Source organism: Giraffa tippelskirchi, chromosome 4 (assembly GCF_054371585.1).
Source record: "Giraffa tippelskirchi isolate mGirTip1 chromosome 4, T2T-mGirTip1v1.2.pri, whole genome shotgun sequence".
In the NCBI taxonomy this organism is placed as follows: Eukaryota; Metazoa; Chordata; class Mammalia; order Artiodactyla; family Giraffidae; genus Giraffa; species Giraffa tippelskirchi.
Window position 1 is genome coordinate 202142892 of NC_137278.1, and position 18832 is coordinate 202161723.

Genomic DNA, 18832 nt, shown 5'->3' on the forward strand with positions numbered 1-18832 from the left:
AGGAGTGATTAGAACTGACCCTACAGAGAAGGGCTCTGGACTCCTCGGAGGTCTCCTCCCAGCCTCAATTTCCACGGCATCAAGGAGGTACAATTGCTTTTTAGTACAAAGAAGTGCAAGCGTGTAAGCTGTCAGCAGGATTATTTAATTCTTGTTTTACATGTGAGTAGTAACAATGTCCTCTCGAAGAGTATCAAGGACTCCTGTAACACACAGCACGCCAGCTCATGGGGCAGCACAATTACGTCTAACCATACATGAACACTGTGTGTGTTTACGGAGGGTGGTCATCAAATAGTTGAAGTTTTCACTTACAGGTGGTGGGATTTCAGATGATTCTCATACTTATTGGTCTTGTTTGGAGTATTTTTACTCTATGTATGTATCATTTTTAAAAATAATTTTATTTGTTTTTCGCTGCACTGGGTCTTCGTTGCTGCATGGGTTTTTCTCTAGCTGTGGCGAGTGGGCCCTACTCCACATGGGCTTAGTTGGGCTTCCCAGATGGCTCAGTGGTAAAGAATCCACCTGAATGCAGGAGCCGTAGGAGATGGGGGTTCATTCCCTGGGTGGGGACGATCCCCTGGAGGAGGAAATGACAACCCACTCCAGCATTCTTGCCATGATAATCCCTTGGACAGGGGAGCCTGGCGGGCTATAGTCCATGTGTTACAGAGAAGAGGCCAACTCTGACTCCATGTTGGAAACTGTTTCTTTGACTTGCTTTTTGTTGCTTTTGTTATTATAATCATACTTAGTAGCTTGCCTCAGAGGACCATGCCTCTCTGCTCGATTGTAAACTAAAGTACCTTTGTTCAGCTCAAAGAGAGCTAGTTTGCCCCTGCCCACCTGTGAATAGAAGAGATGAACACCCCTTTCCAAAGGCTGACCATTCCCTTGGAGATGTTTTGCAAGACTGAATACCCTTTCTCTTTACTCTCCCACTGCCTCTCCCTCTCTGTTCTGCCTTTTGACTCGAGCTCCTCATTGTTTCTTTCCCTCTGACTCTACAAAAGAACTTGGCAACCAGACCCTGACAAGATGGGTATTTTGAGGCACTACCCTACCATCTTCTCGGTCAGCTGGCCACCTGGGAAGGCCCCTGTGTGTGCATCATTTTAACTAAAGCAGTTAAAAGAGCAGATATGGAACAATCAGATTCAGTTCAGTTCAGTTCAATCACTCAGTTGTGTCCAACTCTTTGCCACCATGGCGGAACACCAGGCTTCCTTGTCCATCACCAACTCCCAGAGCTTGCTCAAACTCATGTCCATCAAGTCAGAGATCTCATCCAACCATCTCATCCTCTGTTGTCCCCTTTTACTCCTGCCTTCAATCTTTCCCAGCATCAGGGTCTTTTCTAATGAGTCAGCTCTTCCCATCACATGGCCAAAGTATTGGAGTTTCAGCTTCAGCATCAGTCCTTCCAATGAATATTCAGGACTTACTTCCTTTAGGATTGACTGGTTTGATCTCCTTGTTGTCCAAGGGACTCTCGAGAGTCTTATCCAACACCACAGTTCAAAAGCATCAGTAGTTCAGCGCTCAGCTTTCTTTATAGTCCAACTCTCACATCCACACATGACTACTGGGAAAACAAAAGCTTTGACTGGACAGACCTTTGCTGGCAAAGTAATGTCTCTGCTTTTTAATATGCTGTCTAGGTTGGTCATAACTTTTCTTCCAAGGAGCAAGCGTCTTTTAATTTCATGGCTGCAGTCACCATCTGCAGTGATTTTGGAGCCCCCAAAATAGAAGAATAATTAAGCAGATGCAAAGGGCAACTGCAGTTCCTCTTGTTTATTTTCTAGTTACTACTTTATTTCTTTTAGGTCCTAGACCCATGGGACAATGTTGGGCAAATGTTTGTTTTACTTGCTGCAGTCAGCTGAGTAAGAAACCCAATCTTAGGACTGACTGAGGTTGCCAGGGCTCAGAGGGCTATCCTCTGCTTCTTTGAGCTTCTCACCTTCCCTCTCCATTCTACTGCCCTCACCTGGGCCAGGTGTGAAATGATTTCTGGAAATCCTCCCACCAATTTTCCTCCTCCCCTACTACCCATAAACCTGAATCAGAACTTGCTGACCTCAAATTTCATTTAGGGAAATAACTTTCCGAAATAACTTGGGACATACAGATTCTGTCAGTGGCTCCTAGGCTTTTAAATACAAGACACCACTTTCTAAAACTTTATTTTTATTTAATTTTTGGCTGCACTGGGTCTTTGTTGCTTTCCAAGGGCTTTCTCCAGTTGCGGAGAGCAAGGGCTGCTCTTCATTGTGGGTGCGCCGTGCGGTGGTTCCTGTCATTGCAAAGAACGGGCTCTAGGCGAGTGGGCTTCAGTAGTTGCGGCTCATGGGCTTAATTGCTCCATGGCATGTGGGATCTTCCCAGATCCGGGATTGAACCTGTGTCCTCTGTATTGGCAGGCAGATTCTTATCCACTGCACCCCCTGGGAAGTCCCCAAAGACCACTTTAATTGCCCCTGCATCAATCCTGTTTTGGAATGTTTCTCTAGTAAATAAAATCTATTGACCGGTAACAATTGTAACATTATCTCAGATAAATACACAACTTCCTAGATTATTAAACTATGTTGAGAGCCCTTCCATCAGTTTTCCCCTCCGAGGTCTGGCCCACTATGGGAAACCACAGGTTTTGGGAACCAGAGCTGTTCTGGGAGGGGAGGAAGCGAGCCCTGGGGCAGGGGTGGCTGTTCTCAGCCAGTATCTGGGCATGAATAGCGGCTCCGGACGCTGTGACCTACCCCAAAGCTTGGGAATCTCTGGGCTGGTGAGGAAACATTTTAAGCCAGGGCGAGGTCCTCCCTCTCTGGCATGGAATGGGTCAGGGGTTCTGTGGCCTTCAGCTGGGGGATAGTAGTTGTCGCTTCCCCTCCCCAGCCTCAGTTCGGCTCCAGTATAAGGCCCCTTTCAACCCTGAAATTCTATCACTTGGGGTGACTGGGTTTATTAGATTATTTCCTAGGAAAAAAGGAAGAAAGCACAGACAAGAAGGCAGGCACGGGTTCGAGCATCTGGAGATACCACACGTGTCTCTCCTTTCTGGGGGGCTACGTTGGGACATGATCTCCTCAGCTTCCAACCTTTCACACAGAGCTCACCAGTGGGCATACCTGGAAGTCAAGATCAAATGATGCAGAACAGCTCAGGGCAGGTGGATCCCTTGGAGCAGCCCACACCTAGCACTTTGCACCATGCCAGACACCCAGGGATCCTGAGATGGGGGGCTCTGTCCTGTCCTCAGGAAGGGCATGGTTGAGTAGGGGAATGACACAAATAACTACAAGAAAACATGGATGCTGGGAAGGACCCACAGGAGAGGCATGAAAAGAGCAAAGCACAGTGGGGAGTTTTAAGAGAGGAGCGATCAGCTTGAATTGTGTGGAAGCAGGACAGACTCTGAAGGGCCCAGCGTCTTTCCACCTTCCATGACAGAGCAGGGCTGATCAGTATCCAGGGAGCATCTGTTACTGGCTTCACGTCACGCCTGGTCTGGCATCATGAAGATTTGCTCAGGTGCACCCTCTGGTTCCTAGGGTGTGTGGGAACACGTGGAAATTGGATGGCAGGTCTGCCCAGGGCAGGGGGTGGGGGTGGTACTGGTCACCTTGAGGGCAGAGGAGAAGTCACTTGTGGCCATCTGGAGAATGTCTTGGCATGGATTCTGGTGAGAAATCTCCGGTGACTACTCCAGTTTTGTCACTGAAACCATGAATTCTGAACTCTGACAGTTTCTGAGCTTTACTTTCCCATCTAGCATTAGGAACACTAATATATCTGGGTTGCTTTTTGCTCAGTTTTGCCGTCAAGCTCACACAGGATGAGTGAGAGCGCCTTGTACAGTCAGAATTATGTATCAGCTTACAAGAGAGGCTTGAGCCACACTGCCCTTTTGAAGTTCCAGCCCCGCTCTGCACTCCTATGTCTACCTGTTGCCTTGGCCTCTTCACCTACACCGTGGGGGTGACAGCAGGACTCTTGTCCCAGGGTTGCTGGTGATTAAGAGGAGTTGGACGTACAGTACTTGGAGCAGCACCTGGTACTCTGAGCCATTGTTACGATGTTGTAAAGTGCTGCACAGGACGAGGAGGAGGACAAGGAGCAGGCCTTAGATACAGAAGCAGAGTCAGGGCTCTGCTGTGTCTACATGGAAGAGAGGAGCCAGTCCAGTTCAGTTCTTCCCTGAACTCCAAGTCCAGGCTTTAAGGAGCCATAAAAATGCCATCTAACTGACGAAGGTCTGGAGCCCTTGACCACCCTGGAAAAACATCACCTCCGCCCTGCCAATATTTATCTCTTCGGCTTGCTTCTGGCCAAAGTCCACACCAGGCGTGATTCTACTGCTTACAGAGCCTTACCACTGACGTCCCTGTCCTGAGGGGCTCTGACTGGAAGAGATAAGCCCAGAGGGGCAGCTGTGTGGATGCTGTCTCCTGTCACGAAATGCAGAGCCAGCTTAGAAAGGGCAGACAGGCTGGGCTGGCTCCAGAGGTTGGTATCTGACCTTTGTAAGGAAGAGTCAAGAGTCAGATTCCTTGTCAGAAAGTTAAGAGTACAGAACTCTGAGGAGGAACTGGATTCTTTCTCCTCCTTACTCACCTCCCAGTGTATCATCTCACCTTGTTTGGCCTGAACTATTCCAGTGATTTAAAGCATTCTAGGGGCTGTCATATGACCTCTTCTGATCCTCACAACCACCCCATATGGTAGGTGTTGGTGTCAATGTCCTCAAATGAGAAAACTGAAGCTCAGAGGACTCGTCTGACTTTGCAGAGTTCCCCAGGATTCTAGATGGCATAGCTCATTTCCTAGACTGGAGCCCTTTCTGCTACAGAAACACAGACTGGTCAGAGCAGACGAGCAAATCGACACCTTCAGGACCCTGCTCAGGCAAGATACACTGAGAACCCTACAAGCAGAAGGGAGAGCAGGTCTCAGAGCTTGAGTGGGCTGGGGGATGGCTATCGTGTGGGTTTTGTGTCTCATTTACTCTACTAGTTTTCCCGAAAGGATTCCACCAATACAAATATTGACACAGGTCAGGCCTTACAGATTGAGACAACTGCCTTGTTTCCACTCATTTATCCCAAGGGGAGTCTAGGTGGTTCATTTATTTTTAAATAAATTTATTTACTTATTTATGGCTGCCCTGGGTGTTTGTTGCAGAGCACTGGGTCTAGGGTGAATAGGCTTCAGTAGTTGCAGCACGTGGGCTCAGTAGTGGTGGTAACTGGGCCACTGGGCTTAGCCATTCCGCAGTGTATGGAATCTTCCCAGACCGGGGAGTGAACCCACGTCTCCTACATTGACAGGTGGATTCTTACCACTCAGCCACCAGTGAAGTCCTGAGGTGGTTTCAAAGCTCTTGATTCATGAGCGCCGAGTTGTTAAGACATCTGTTTACTCTACTTCAGGTGGAATAAATTAGGATTGCTGTATCTTAGCTTGAGAAGTTCTGGATACATTCAGATGGAGCTAGGGAGTATCACAGAGCTGGTGTTCAGGGATCAGTTGGTGGGCATAGCAGTGCTAAAGTTATGTGGTGACAGACCACTGTGTGGCCCTGCACAGTCAAAGATTGGATGAAACACAGAAATAGAACACAATCCTATTTTTATATTATTTTTTGCAAGCTTCCACTTCCTTAAAAATCTTGACCTCATTCTAGCAGCCACAGACCTACCTGCTGGCAGGTCAGCTTCTTTTAAGGCTGTGCTGCCGTCTCCTGGAGAGGCCTGGGCATAGCAAGGGCCTTCTCCTTAGGGATTAAGAAAAGGGCCTTTTTCAGGTGGCACTCCTGAGGCCAAGGCTTTATTGTGCTAGTCCCAACTAGCCCAGGCCTGATCACATCTGTTTCCTGATGCTACTACTGCTTCCCTGATTGTACAGGGAAGACGTCTAAAACCAGCTCTGAGAAACAGGTTTTTTTTGTTTGTTTGAAGTCCAATAATTATGTTATTTCTACTGATCTTCACTATCTGCTGTCAGACCTCAGGCAGAACTGATAACACATTCTGGTAACTTCAGCCTTGAACCAATCCACACTTCCCAGAGACTTGCTTGCCTCTGGATTTCGCTATGTGGGAATGAATACTGCCTGGAGATGAAGAAGGATTTAGGGCAGACACTGAGCACATGTTGGTCCCAAGGACAGTGACCCCACCAACAGAGGCCTTCTGAGCACAGGGCCAGGTTCCTCTCTGCTCTTCTCCAGCCCCGGATTTACTGTTAGAAAACAAAGTGAGGTGTCGTCAGTGTTGTCACTCTCAAGTTCTCCTCTCTATTTTGTTTATTTCTCCTTAGCATTTATCACCATCTGACATGCTACTTGCTTATTTTTAATTTTGCTTTCTTTCACTATGTGGAAGCTCCACAGAGGCAGATATTTTTGTCTCCTGTGTTCACGTGGGATCTTCAGCCTTTAGAAGAAAGCCTGGCACTTACAGGGTGCTAGGTATATGCGGATTGAGTGAAGTCCTGGCTTTATGGCCTTATATGGTTATGGCTCCATACTCCTCATCCGCAGTCTGACGGATCTGATGCTTCTGCCTCAGCCTTCCAGGGAAGACTATATGCAGAGATGAGGGCCCAGGCTGGTGACCAGAGAAGGGGACGCTGACGCGATCAGGTGCTGACTTTGCTCCTGGCCTGGCCCGTCTCATGTAATCACAAGAGGAGTCGCTTCAGGAGACCTCGGGGTAGGAACTGGGAAACCTAGGGTTTAGAACAAACTTGAGAGGCCCCGAAAAACCTGAGTGACGCACAGTAATAAATGTAACTTAATAATTACTATTACAGCCATAACGTAAAGAATACGTGCTCTGTCCCAGGGCTTTTTTGCGAAGTGCATTACACACCCTACGGCTGTTTTTCACGAGACCTCTATTCGGCACAACGTTCGGAGTCCCACTGTGGACTGACCGTGAGCTCGACTGGGGCTCGGCGGAGGAGGCACACAGGCGGCCTTTACTGCCCGCTGCCGGAGCTGCGTCCCGGACACCAGGGCCGCCGGTGCCGGCCTCCACCCGTACCCCGTTCAGCGGCTTCGGTCGGCAGGCTTCCTCTCACCGCGACAACTTCCGGGGCGCGGGCTGCCGGGGCTTGTAGTCGGAAGTCCCCCGCCTGCCCTGGAGGACAACCGCTCCAGGAGCGGAACTACACCTCCCAGAATGCCCCGCGCCGCCGGGGGCCGAGCATCGGCCGGGCCTGCGCGCGCAGGCAAGATGTCGGCGCCTGTGTCCCCGAGCCCGCTGCGGCGGCCCCGTATCTGAGGAGACCACGGGCGGCCCTACACCGGCTGGGGGTCCCAGTCCTTTTCGTGGGACCGGGTGCCCAGGGACCCAGTGCTGCACAAATCCGAGGGCGCCAGGCTGTCCGCGCCAGAGCAGCCTGTGAGGACCACCCCTTCCTCCTCCCCAGGCTGCACCGCACACCCCGCGCCCCTAGAGGGCTGTGTCCTGGCGCGCACTTATGAAGAGTGACCCCGCGACCTCCGCAGCCCCCCTGAGGGCGCTCGGGGGTGCCCTGCGGAGCAGCGAGCCCGTGCGTGCCGCCCCGGCCCCGTCGGCGGCCGCGCTTCTCCTGGAGGAGGCGGCCGACCTGCTGGTGGTGCACCTGGACTTCGGCGCGGCGCTGCGCACCTGCGAACGCGCCTGGCAGGGCCTGGCGGAGGAGCCGGCGGGCGCGTACGTCCGGGGCTCGGTTCGCCTCCGGGGACAGTGGGAGGCCTCCAGACCCCAGCACTCCTGCAATCTGGTTGCTCGTGCGACTCTTATTCCTTGTTTTTCTCGCGGTGCTTCTCCGCAAGGCAGGGGTTCACCTTGTACCGCTCTCCGAGGAGGAAACGGAGGCCTCACCCAATAAGGAGGAAGCGGTCGAGTCGTGAACGGGGTTTAGTGGGACCACAGTCAATTCTTTCTCCTTGTTCCAGGGTAGAATGGTTTAATGGGAAGATAGAATGGATTTGTTAAATTACTGCAATAAGCTGGTGGCGGAAGTCCTCTCCTTCCACCTCTCCCCGAAGTAGTCCCCCTCACTCCTCGGGTTGGGGTTCAGAGCAGGAGTCGTGTTCTGGTCCTCTTTTAGGATCGGATCAAAGAAACGAAATCTTGGTCCTGCATTGCTCGTTGGATTAGGTCACACTGGGGAGGTCGTGGGTAGACTGGTTAAAGGTGGCCTCAGAGAAGGATGAACTGGGAAGCCCTCGCTGAGTGTTAGGTGGTCGGTGAAGACTCTTTGCTGTAAAGACTGAGGCTGTGAATCGGATGCTGCGTTCAGGCGGAGACTGCTTCTGCCATTTCTTCACTAAGCAAACTCTTAGAGCTGGTCCTCTTTCCACCCACAACATCTGTGCTGCAGCTGTTCTTTTCCACTTGGGAGTAAATGAACACTTCCTGTTGGTTAACCCTGACTTTACCTGGATACAGAGACGGGTGTTGATCAGCAGCTGATAGGCCTTTAAATTTATAGAAACGTTTAGCTCCCGGGCAAAGGGCAGTTTTGTCTTGCTGGAGTTCATGAGACGGGTCATAATTGTGAGGCCCACTCGAATACTGGGGATGAGGAGGGTGAGAGGTAATGGCTACTGACTTGGGAGCTGGTAAAGAACAGTCCCAGGCTGAAGGTGGGAATGGCAGTGCAGGGTAACCACTTTTGAACTCAAATTGGCTTTTTCGCTGACAGCTCCTTGGAGGTGAAATGCTCTCTCTGTGTTGTGGGCATCCAGGCCCTGGCAGAAATGGATCGGTGGCGGGAAGTCCTGTCCTGGGTTCTTCAGTATTACCAGGCTCCTGAGAAGCTGCCCCCCAAAGTCCTGGAACTGTGGTAGGTCCTTAGGTCCTTACTGCTTCCCCACTGGGTCAGCGCAGGAGCAAGAGGGTTTTCCCCTGGGTCAGGAAGATACCCTGGAGAAGGGATAGGCTACCCACTCCAGTATTCTTGGGCTCCCCTGGTGGCTCAGACAGTAAAGAATCTGCCTGCAATGCGGGAGACTTGGGTTTGATCCTTGGGTCGGGACAATCCCCTGAAGGAGGGCATGGCAACCCACTCGAGTGTTCTTTCCTGGAGAATCCCCATGGACAGAGGAGCTTGGCGGGCTACAGTCCATGGGGTCACACAGAGTCCAACATGGCTGAGCGACTAAGCACAGCACGCCCCTTCAGTTCTCATATCTCCTCTTTTTTCCTTCCACGCCATTTCCCTTTAAATCTAATTCTTTCCCTGTCCCCCACCCTCCTTCCCCCCCGGCGCCTTCCAGACTCAAAACATATGCAATAAAAGATGCGGAAGAAGGAATTTAGGAGTGGGATAGAGAAAAGAGGAAGGGATGGGAGACATGAAGTGGGGTGACAGAAGTGGAGTGTGTCAGAGCTGAGAGAGCTGCTTGTTGCTCCTAAGAACTCCTGATTCTTACCATGTCAGTGTCCCGTAGGGAAGGACTTGAGGGCACAAAGGAGGGGCTGGGTAGGAGGAGTGTAGTGGTTATGAGAAATTAACAAACCATTAAGCACTGACCACTCTTCTTCTGGGATTGGATTATTTGGGGCTGTAGCGTTCTTTTATACAGCAAAATGCAAGAGCCTGGAGCCGTGCTGGATGGGGTCCGTGCTTGGCTTCAAGACCCTGACAACCAGGGCCTTCCAGAGTATAGATCCTTAGCAGAACTTCACCTGCAACGGGTGCTACTTCCTCTGGGCCTCCTGTCAGAGGCTGAAGAGCTGGTGGTGGGCTCGGCAGCCTTCAGCGAGAAACAGCGGCTGGACGCGCTTCAGGCCGTTAGTGCAGCGAGGCAGCAGCAGACGCATGGACACTCTGGCTCTGAGGAGACGCGGACACTAAACCAGGAAGGTGGGACATCATCCTTCTGCAGCCCTCTGTGCAGAAGCTGAGGGCTTCCTTCTGGACGTGGGGTCCATCATGACCTTCCTGGGCCTTGGGAACAGTGCTTTGTATGAGTAACTTCCAGATTGCAGGATAAGAAACCTGTTGAGGTGCTTCGAAAGCCCAGCCCCTCTGCAGTTGGCTTTGGGAGGCAGGTGGTGCAGGTCTTAACCTTACTTTTGTCTCCTGAAAGTCACCTCCTCCGTGGGCTCCTGTTGGTAGATCTGCCTCCACTGCGCTGGCCTGGCCGGGATGTTACTTCACATCTCCTGAAGCAGTCCCTTTCAGCTGTGGAGGGTTGTGTCGGGAAGTTCTTCCTGACGCTGAGTAGAAGTTTTCCTCCTGGTAGTTTTTAACCCCCTGATCTTTGTTTTCTCTGTTTGTGACACCCAGAATAGGCATACACGGAGGACCTTCAGCCCTTAGGAGACTAATCCTGTCTCTCAGGTGTTTTCTTCATGTGCTTAAGAGCAGGGACCTGCTGAGGCAGGGTCACTTCTTTGCAGCAGGTTGTTGGCTTCAGGGACTCCATGTAATTCCACAAACCCTCTGCCTATCCTGTGCCTGGGGAGGGGGCACTCAGATGGCGAGTCCAGGGTGTCTTCAGGGCTTGGAGGTGGTATTCATGTTTGTGCTCGGCCCAAGATAGGATTCTTCACTGTGCCTGTGAGGTGCCCTTTGTTTTCTGCCTTTACTGATCATCGATGATTATTGCTGTGTAACTGTGCATATGTCTTAGGCCAGAATATAAAGAATGCTGTGAAGCTGTTAAAGAAACACCAGATGTACCAGGTTCCCCAGCTGAGTAGACATTTCTGTTGAAGTCCTCTCCTACAGAGCTGGTGTGGTGATGTCAGAGTCCTCTTCTACAGAGGTGGTATCTGGTGACACCAGAGCCCTCTCCTGTGGAGCTGGCATCTGGTGACGTCAGAGCCCTCTCCTATGGAGGGGTATCTAGTGACATCAGAGCCCTCTCCCGTGGAGCTGGTGCCTGGTGATGTCACAGTTCTCTTGTATGGAGCTGGTGTTCCAATGTAATTGGTGCTGAAAGCATCTCTGCTTGCCTGGGAGCTCCCTTGGAACCATTTTGTGGACTGCGTGAGGATACCAGTCTTGGCTCGACTTTTATGATTAGACTCAAAGCTCAGAGTTGAGAAGCTGCTTCTTTATTGAAGTTCTACTCTGTCTCCCCGCCAGACTCCTCCTCCCACAAGTTCCTGTCACTACTGACGTTGCTGCGCCAGCTTTGGGACTCTGCAATCAGCCACTTCTTTTCCCTGCCCTTCAGTAAGAGCCTGCTGGCCGCCTTGATCCTCTGTCTCCTGGTGTTGAGGTTTGATCCAGGTGAGTGAGGACGTCTGCCTCTCCTCCCACCCTCCCAGGACAGGGCAGTTGACCAGGGCTGGGCCTGGGCGCCCTCCTGGGGGTTTTCCCTGGTCTCATCTGCAAGGAGGAGTTGGTGGACCTGAACTGGAGCCAGCCCACCTTGAAGGAGAGACCAGTCCTGGAGAAAGTCCACTCTGCCTTGTCGACTCTGGACGTCCAGGGGTGAACTCAGGGTTCAGAGTAGAGCCTCAGGGTTTATTTATTTTGTTTTTGGCTGTGCTGGGTCTTTGTTGCTGCACGCAGTTTTTCTCTAGTTGTGGCAAACAGTTCAGTAGTTGTGGTGCATAAGCTTAGTTGCCACACCCAGGCCCTAGAGCATTCGGGCTCCAGTAGGTGCAGTGTATGGGCCTAGCTGCCCTGCAGCATGTGGGATCTTCCCAGACCAGAGATCAAACACGAGCAGGCAGATTCTCAGCCACTGGATCACCAAGAAGTCCCCTCAAGAAAAAGAAAGCTTCATCATGATGTGTAAAAAAGTTACATTAAATTAAAACATATTATATTGTAGAAACACAATTGCAATAGGAAAAATATATAATATTTTAGAGAATATGGAAAATAGAGAAAAGTATAAAGGAGAAAACAAATCACCCTTCTGTAATCAGCTACTGTAATCGTTAGTCTTTCTCTGGATGTAGATGCAGTTTTGCTTGTCGTTAAGTATTCTTTTTTTTTCCTTCTAGTTTTATTGAGATATAATCAACGTTCAGCACTGTATAAGTTTAAGGTGTAGAGCATAATTATTTGACTTACATAAATCATGAAATGATTCCCACAGTATGTACAGTGAACATTTATCCTCTCATGTAGATAAAAAATTTTTTTCCTTGTGATGAGAAACTCTTAGGACTTTCTTAACTTTTGTATGTAACATACAGTAGTGTTAATTATATTCATCATGTTGTACATTACATTCCTAATATTTATCTTATAACTAAAAGGACTTTTTGACAGCCTTCTTCCAGTTCCTCATCCCCCTATAAGTATTCTTTAAAACATGGCTTTAGGGAATTCCTGGCGATCTAGTTGTTAGGACCCCATGCTTTCACTGCTGAAGGCCTGTGTTCGATTCCTTGTCAAGGAAATAAGATTCTGCAAGCCATGAGGTGTGGCCCTCCCCCCACCAAAAAAAATGGCTTTAAAACTGTACATGACTAAATAATATTCCAGTTTTCAGTAACTTCCATAACTAGATTTTACAGTGCCTTGTTTTTGAACATTTCGATGATTCCTTTTTATTTATTTGTGTCAATTTTTATTGTAGCGTAGTTGCTTTACAATGTTGTGTTGACTTCTAACGTACAGCAAAATGAATCAGCTGTCTGTGTATATATGTATATATGTATACCCCTTCCCTTTTGGACTACTTCCCATTCAGGCCACTACAGAGCACTGAGTAGCGTTCCCTGTGCTATGCAGTATGTTCCCATCAGTTTTGGTTTGGTGCATAGTATTGACAGTATATATGTGTCAATCTTACTCTCCCAATCTCCTCTCGCCTTCCACCTTGGTATCCATACATTTGTTTCCTATGTCCGTGTCTCTACTTATGCTTTGCAAATAAGGCCATCTATACCATTTTTCTAGATTCTGCAATATATGTGTTAATATACGATACTTGTTTTTCTGTTTCTAACTTACTTCACTCTATGACATCCTCTTGGTTCATCCATGTCTCTACAAATTTTGTTTGTCCCTTTTTATGACTGAGTAATATTCCATTGTGTATGTGTACTGCATCTTTGTCCATTCCTCTCTTAAAGCATGTTTAGGTTGCTTGCATGTCCTGGCTGTTGTAAATAGTGCTGCTATGAACATTGGAGTGCACGTATATTTTGAATTATGTTTATTTCTGGATATATGCCCAATAGTGGGATTGCTGGGTCATATGGTAGCTGTATTTAGCTTTTAAGGAACCTTGATACTGTTCTCGATAGTGGCTGCACCAATTTACATTCCCACCAACAGTGGGGGAGGATTCCCTTTTCTCCACACCCTCTCCAGCATTTATTGCTTGTAGACATTTTTTGATGATGGCCATTCTGACCAGTGTGAGGTGATACCTCCGAACATTTTGATGATTTCTTGCTATTTTCTGCTGTGCTCTTTCCCGAGGGTGAATTCCTCAGACCTTGTGAGCACTGGGCCAGAGCTCACTCGTGAACTTTCCTGTGTGTTACTTTGTGTGAGTTATAACCTAATCTCTTCTCATGAATTTAGACTTTGAGTTATATAACTTTCAAAACTGAAGGGAAAACTGGAAACCCTTATTTCAATCCCTTCATTTTCTTTTCTTTTTTGGTTGGGAAAGCTAAGAACCAGAGAGAAGTGACTGCTCCAGGGTCACACAGGCATTCTCTCTGCTGCTCTTCATTTAACCCCAGATCCTGCTGTGTCCCCACTTCCCTTTTTCTTGTCCGGGAGCTGTTTCTGCACAGCTCAGCTTGTCCCTTTGACCCCATGGCTGATACTGAGCAGGAGATCCCTCTGAACAGCTCTGTTTGCTTGAGGAGAGAGTCACTGGTTAGCCCTCAGGAAAGCTGAGGAGTTTGTGTTCAGTCCTGTCCACCCTCTGACCTTTTACTTTATTCCAGAGACTTAGTAAAAATTAGAAAGATTTTTGTGGTTCTTAGGAGTCCTTCAGTCTCAGAACCCTGGTCTTCTGAGTGGGTTAGCAAGGGGCTGTTCCAGGAGCGCTCAGGACAGTCCATGCAGGTTGGTGAGAGCCCACGGCTGGGCTGCAATTAGAACCTGGCCAGGAGGACGTGAAGAGGGTGGACTGGAATAGGTTTCTTACAAGTAACATTTCTTTTTAAGAAGGGAGAAAGTCTATTAAAAAATTCAAATAAAGAAAAACAAACCAAAGCAGCCAGCTCAGCTCTCATTCAAAAGAGGCTGGTTTTACTTTTACTGTTAATATAATTATGATAAAAAGAAGTAGTAATGTGGCTTGGCTTCAAACTTGAAAGGTACAAAAAGGAATGTAATGAAAAGTCTCTTCCCAAATTCATCTCCACAGAGGCAGCCACCATTACCAATTTTTTAATATTAACAAGTTAGATTAAAACATAATAATTGTGGGTCTTTTTCTCAGCAAACTGAAGTTTTCTGTCATCCAACTAAAGAAAATACCACCCAGAGATTATATTCTGGAGAAGGGGAAACTCTCCTGATGGGAGGGTGGAGGAGCATTGGCATGGTCACTGCCCAGGGGGGAGGGTTTTGGGGGCAGGAGTGGCTGAGTGGGGGTTGGGAGGGGTAGAGCGGGCACTGACTGGCCTGTCCCTGCAGCGTCCCCTCGCTCCCTGCCCTTCCTCTACAAGCTGATGCAGATCTTCCAGCGGATCCGCGAGGCCGTGTCTCCTCCTCTCTGCCGGCTTCCCATCCAGCACTGAGTGGGCTTCGCTGCTCACCTCAACCCCCTGCGCCCCAAGACCCCTGGAGAAGCAGACTCACTCGTCTTTGGCAGCCTGTTTCCTGCAGCTGGATGGGCCCTGCCAGTGCGGCCAGCCTGATTCCAGGGGAGGCTGACCTGGCTGGGGCACTGTGCCAGGCTGCCTCAGAGCCCTCCCCTTTGCACCCCACTCTGGCTGGGGTTGTGGAGACAAGATGCACAGCCCTGCAGAGGCCCCTGCAGAGGAGGGGTTGGTGGAGGGGAGTGCTTCCTCCTTGACATTCCTTGACACGATCCATCTTCCTGCAGAGGCAGGGATTGATCTTTCAGGCCAGAGGTTCATACAGCTGGAAATTCAGAGCAAGGTCCTGGTTGGGGAACCTTGGCCTTTCACTTGCATGGAACACTTACCTCTGAAGGTGGCTCCTGGGACAGGCTCCATAGTCTGGTCTGGTTTATCACTCCCTGCTCCCCACCCAGCCCCGAGGTGTGCCGTGGGCTGCTCTCTGCTTCCTGAGCCTCAAGTCCTCTTCTGACTGGGTAAGGGGATCTGGGCTGCTGCCTCCTGGGCTCAGCTGTGTTCCAGCCGTCAGTGGCCAAGGGCGGCTGTGTGAGGAGGGTCTCTGCCTTCTCCCTCCTGTTGCTCCCCGCCTCCTGCCGCCGCCCCCCCCCGCACCCCCCTCAAGGCGAAAGTTTGTGCTCTGCCTTGCTGGTTCTTTCACCAGGTTCTGCTGCATCCTTGGTACACACGGTTGCTGGCTCCCCCCTTTCTGTATCCCATCCTGTTTATGTTCTGCTGTTCATATAATGCACAAGTGTTTCTGCTCCTGTGTCCTTGGAAAGTAGGCCAGCCTCAAAAGCTGATGCACTGAAAATGGAGCAGATAATCAGGGGAGCTGGAAGGATGTGTGGAGGGGGTTGGGCAGAGGGGAGGCTTGGGAGGCAGTGAATGATGTTATTCCTTGTCTAGGGGCGGGAGACAGTAGGGCCCTAGCGGTTGTGCAGCTGAAATGTTTCAGTGCTTTCTGTCAATGGCCACAAGAATCCTCCCTGTCTCTGCAGGGACATGGAGGCCATTGCTGTGGGGCTGGGGGGTGGAGGCGCCTAGCAGGCCAGCAAGACCAAGGGGCTTATCAGCTTTGCATTGAGACCCTCAGGAGCTCCAGGTCAGCGGCATCTCTTTCATAAAATGATGGAGTGGGTAAACTTCAGGCCCTGGGAGGTTAAGTCCTAGGCTGTTGTAAAAACATGCTGAGAGAAAGGGGCATCTCTTTCATAAAATGATGGAGTGGGTAAACTTCAGGCCCTGGGAGGTTAAGTCCTAGGCTGTTGTAAAAACATGCTGAGAGAAAGGGAGCCAATCGGGCTTGGGGATTTCTCCTTTACAGTGATTTTTAAAACCTGGTCCTGTTCATGCCCTGGAGAGAACTCTTTAGTGGTTTCCCCTGGCCTGAGGGTAAAACCTCAGTTCTTATGGAATTTAGAGACCTTGGGCACTGGTTTTGGCCGACATCCCCACCTCATCCAGCCGCTGGCAGTCACGGTTTTCTGAGCACTGCACCCCTCATGCATCTTACCTTCTGCACCTGCTGATCCTCTGGAGGCCCAGCTCCCCTCTCACTTGGTGGGTTGCCTCTGGGAATCCTCTCCCGGCCCCCGTTTCATATGCTTTATGCAGTGGTGACCCAATGCCTTGCGACTGGGATTCTGGGGCCTCTTTGAAGCTGGGGTGTGTGACTGCAATGTTGAATGGGGGGGAGGGGCCTGTCCTCCCACTCAGTGGTGTGTGGCTGTTGGGAAGTGATTTAACCTCATCTGTAAGGTGATTGTCCTCTCACAGGGATTTTTGGGTGAGTTGGGTGAGTAAACGAGCCTCCAGGGCAGTGTTAGCAGGTTCCTGCTCCAGGTAGGAGCCCTATGAAGGGTGGCTCTGTCCTCGCTGCCCAGCTGAGGACCAGGGATTAGAAGGTTTTCAGAGGCATGACAGAGAATGAATAGATGTAACTGACGTGACAGGCAGCCTCTGCTTTGGTGTGGGGGAGGGGGGTTGTGGAAACCCTGACTTCTGTTGCCCTGAAGCCCGTGTGACCCTGCTCCAGGCCTCGGGCATCTTGGCTTCCTGTTCACCTGGTGCTCTGCAGTCTTGTCTGGCATCCAGCCCCAGCTACCCTCCTCATCCGGCAAGGAGCTGGCCCCGCTGCTCAAGTGGCTGGGCCTTATCTGGGGATGCAGCTGCTGCTCCGGCTGGCCTCAGTGCGGAGCCTGATGACATCTGAAGTGAAGGGCGGGCCACCTGGTCACTCCAGCACCGGCGCTGACCAGGGAGGTCCCCACTAGCTCCAGTCGCCTTTGAACCCTTGAAGTGTGGCTGGTCCAAATCAAGATGTTGTATAAATATAAAATACACACTGATTGCAAACACATAGAGCTAAAAAGAGTGGAGACTCGGTAATTTTTATATTGATTGCATATTGAAATAATCTGCATATATTGGACTAAATAAAATCTGTTACTACCTGTTTTTTCTACTTTTTTGTGGGGCTCGCAGAATGTTTCAGCTTGCATGGAGAGCTCTTGTCGTTTCTGTGTGCCTGCGCTTGAGGCACCCAGTACACGACGGGTCCAGAGAAGTGGCTGTGAGGGGGGCCTGCCCACGTGTGATCTGGAAAGATCCCCCCCATTACAACCCCTTCTTTGTGTGTTAAGGAAATGGAGACCCCAGGGTGAAGTGACCCCCAGGCTACAGCTTACATAAGATGGGTCCCCTCCACAATCCACATCCCCCACTGCTCACGGTGCCCCTCATGTACCCAAAAACCAGCCACTGGAGCTTGCCGTCCTTGCACGCGCCACCTTGGCCCCAGTGAGTGGGTCACTTCCACTGGTTCTGAGATACGACTGGGTTCTCGGGGCTGAGGGGCAACTGGGGAGATGGTGAGATAAAGAGGGGCTGGGCTACATGAGCCATCACAGGTGGGGTGAGCAGTGGAGGGGAGGACGCAGGGTGCTGCCTCTAGAGAGGGGCTGAGGGCGTATTTCGTGGCTTTGTGCAGGTAACGCCATGGATGTGTTTGCTCACGTGTGTTCAGGCTCTTTTGAAAACGATGTTTTTTGAAAACGATGTTTTATGTGTCTAGTACAGAATTGAGAAGGCACAGAGGGTGTTTGTGAAAAAGAGTGTTTCCCTCCTGCTCTGCACCCCTGGCCCCCTGCCCATCACCACTGCCATCTGGATCCTTTCGCGTAATCTCTGATGCTAAGCTCCTCTTTATCTCTACAGATGATGGCGTACTGCACACGTGCGCTGTGCTTTTAAACCCAGTCTTGGGTGTTTGTTCGTGTCCGCTCTTGCAGAGCTGCCTCACTCTGTCCAGCTGCCCCATGCTCCCTTCTATGATGAGCCCGCAGTATAAGCCCCACACCTTTCCCTGTAATGCTATGGTGCCACTCCACCCTTTTCTGAGCCTGAGTCTGAGATGAACAGATGGGCGTCACACCTCTGCTGCCACTTCCTGGCAAACGCGGCCCTCTGTCCAGCCTGCCTGGTACCTTCCCAGCCACAGGGAAGCTGAGAGCCAGCCTTTCACGCTCCCGGACACTCCACTTCTAAGTCGGGTGGCACTGCCTCTGCCAACCGCTGAGCCAGCTGCGGGAAATGGCAGAGTGAGAGGCCTGATGTGAGCTGCAGAGAGGGTGTCTGTCCACCTCTCCCCTCTGCTCGCTGGCTGGAGCGGCCGCAGGCTGGTGGGCCGCTGTGTCTGCACCCAGAGGGTGCTGTGGGTTGTCATTCTCTCATGTACTCTGCTCAGGCAAGCTTCCCTAGACTTTCCTCACCACCTGTCAGCCCAGTGCTTTGGAACTTGACATAGCAATTATTAACGAAAAGATTGCTTCTCTGCCTCTGGAGATCTTGGTTCTTGGATGACAAGGAGCTGAATTAAGAGCAACAGACATGGTACTCGCTTTGGGAGCACGTATGCTAAGATTGGATTGATACAGAGAAGATTAGCATGGCCTCTGTGCAAGGATGACATGAATTCGTGAAGCATTCCATATTTTTAAAAATAGATAATAAAGGCCTGCTATACAGCATAGGGAAATCTACTCAGTACGCTGTAATGGCCTATATGGGAAAGAATCTTAAAAAAT

General features: G+C 50.4%; 1 protein-coding gene, 1 long non-coding RNA gene and 1 other non-coding gene across 5 annotated transcripts; 2 read left to right on the top strand and 1 right to left on the bottom strand.

The window, feature by feature from the left end:
* Window positions 1–3374: 3374 nt before the first annotated feature.
* On the bottom strand, window positions 3375–7101 carry LOC145545452 (uncharacterized). The gene is made up of 2 exons (XR_014082097.1): window positions 5349–7101; window positions 3375–4933 (listed from the first exon to the last, which is right to left on the bottom strand). It is a non-coding gene; the product is annotated as an uncharacterized LOC145545452 (long non-coding RNA).
* Window positions 7102–7226: 125 nt separating this feature from the next.
* Window positions 7227–17200, top strand: PEX26 (peroxisomal biogenesis factor 26). 3 transcript variants are annotated; one of them, XM_081589959.1, is made up of 5 exons: window positions 7227–7709; window positions 8707–8847; window positions 9575–9870; window positions 11101–11247; window positions 14581–17200. In XM_081589959.1, exons 1-5 carry the CDS (start codon window positions 7495–7497, stop codon window positions 14682–14684), a joined length of 903 nt encoding a protein of 300 aa, XP_081446085.1. In that variant the 5' UTR covers window positions 7227–7494; the 3' UTR covers window positions 14685–17200. The 3 variants fall into 3 exon arrangements, with proteins under 3 accessions (XP_081446085.1, XP_081446084.1, XP_081446086.1); XM_081589958.1 differs by having other exon boundaries at window positions 14613–17200; XM_081589960.1 differs by lacking the exon at window positions 11101–11247.
* A 1438-nt stretch (window positions 17201–18638) lies between these two features.
* LOC145504024 (U6 spliceosomal RNA) lies at window positions 18639–18743 on the top strand. The gene has a single exon (XR_014052016.1). It is a non-coding gene; the product is annotated as a U6 spliceosomal RNA (small nuclear RNA).
* Window positions 18744–18832: the final 89 nt, after the last annotated feature.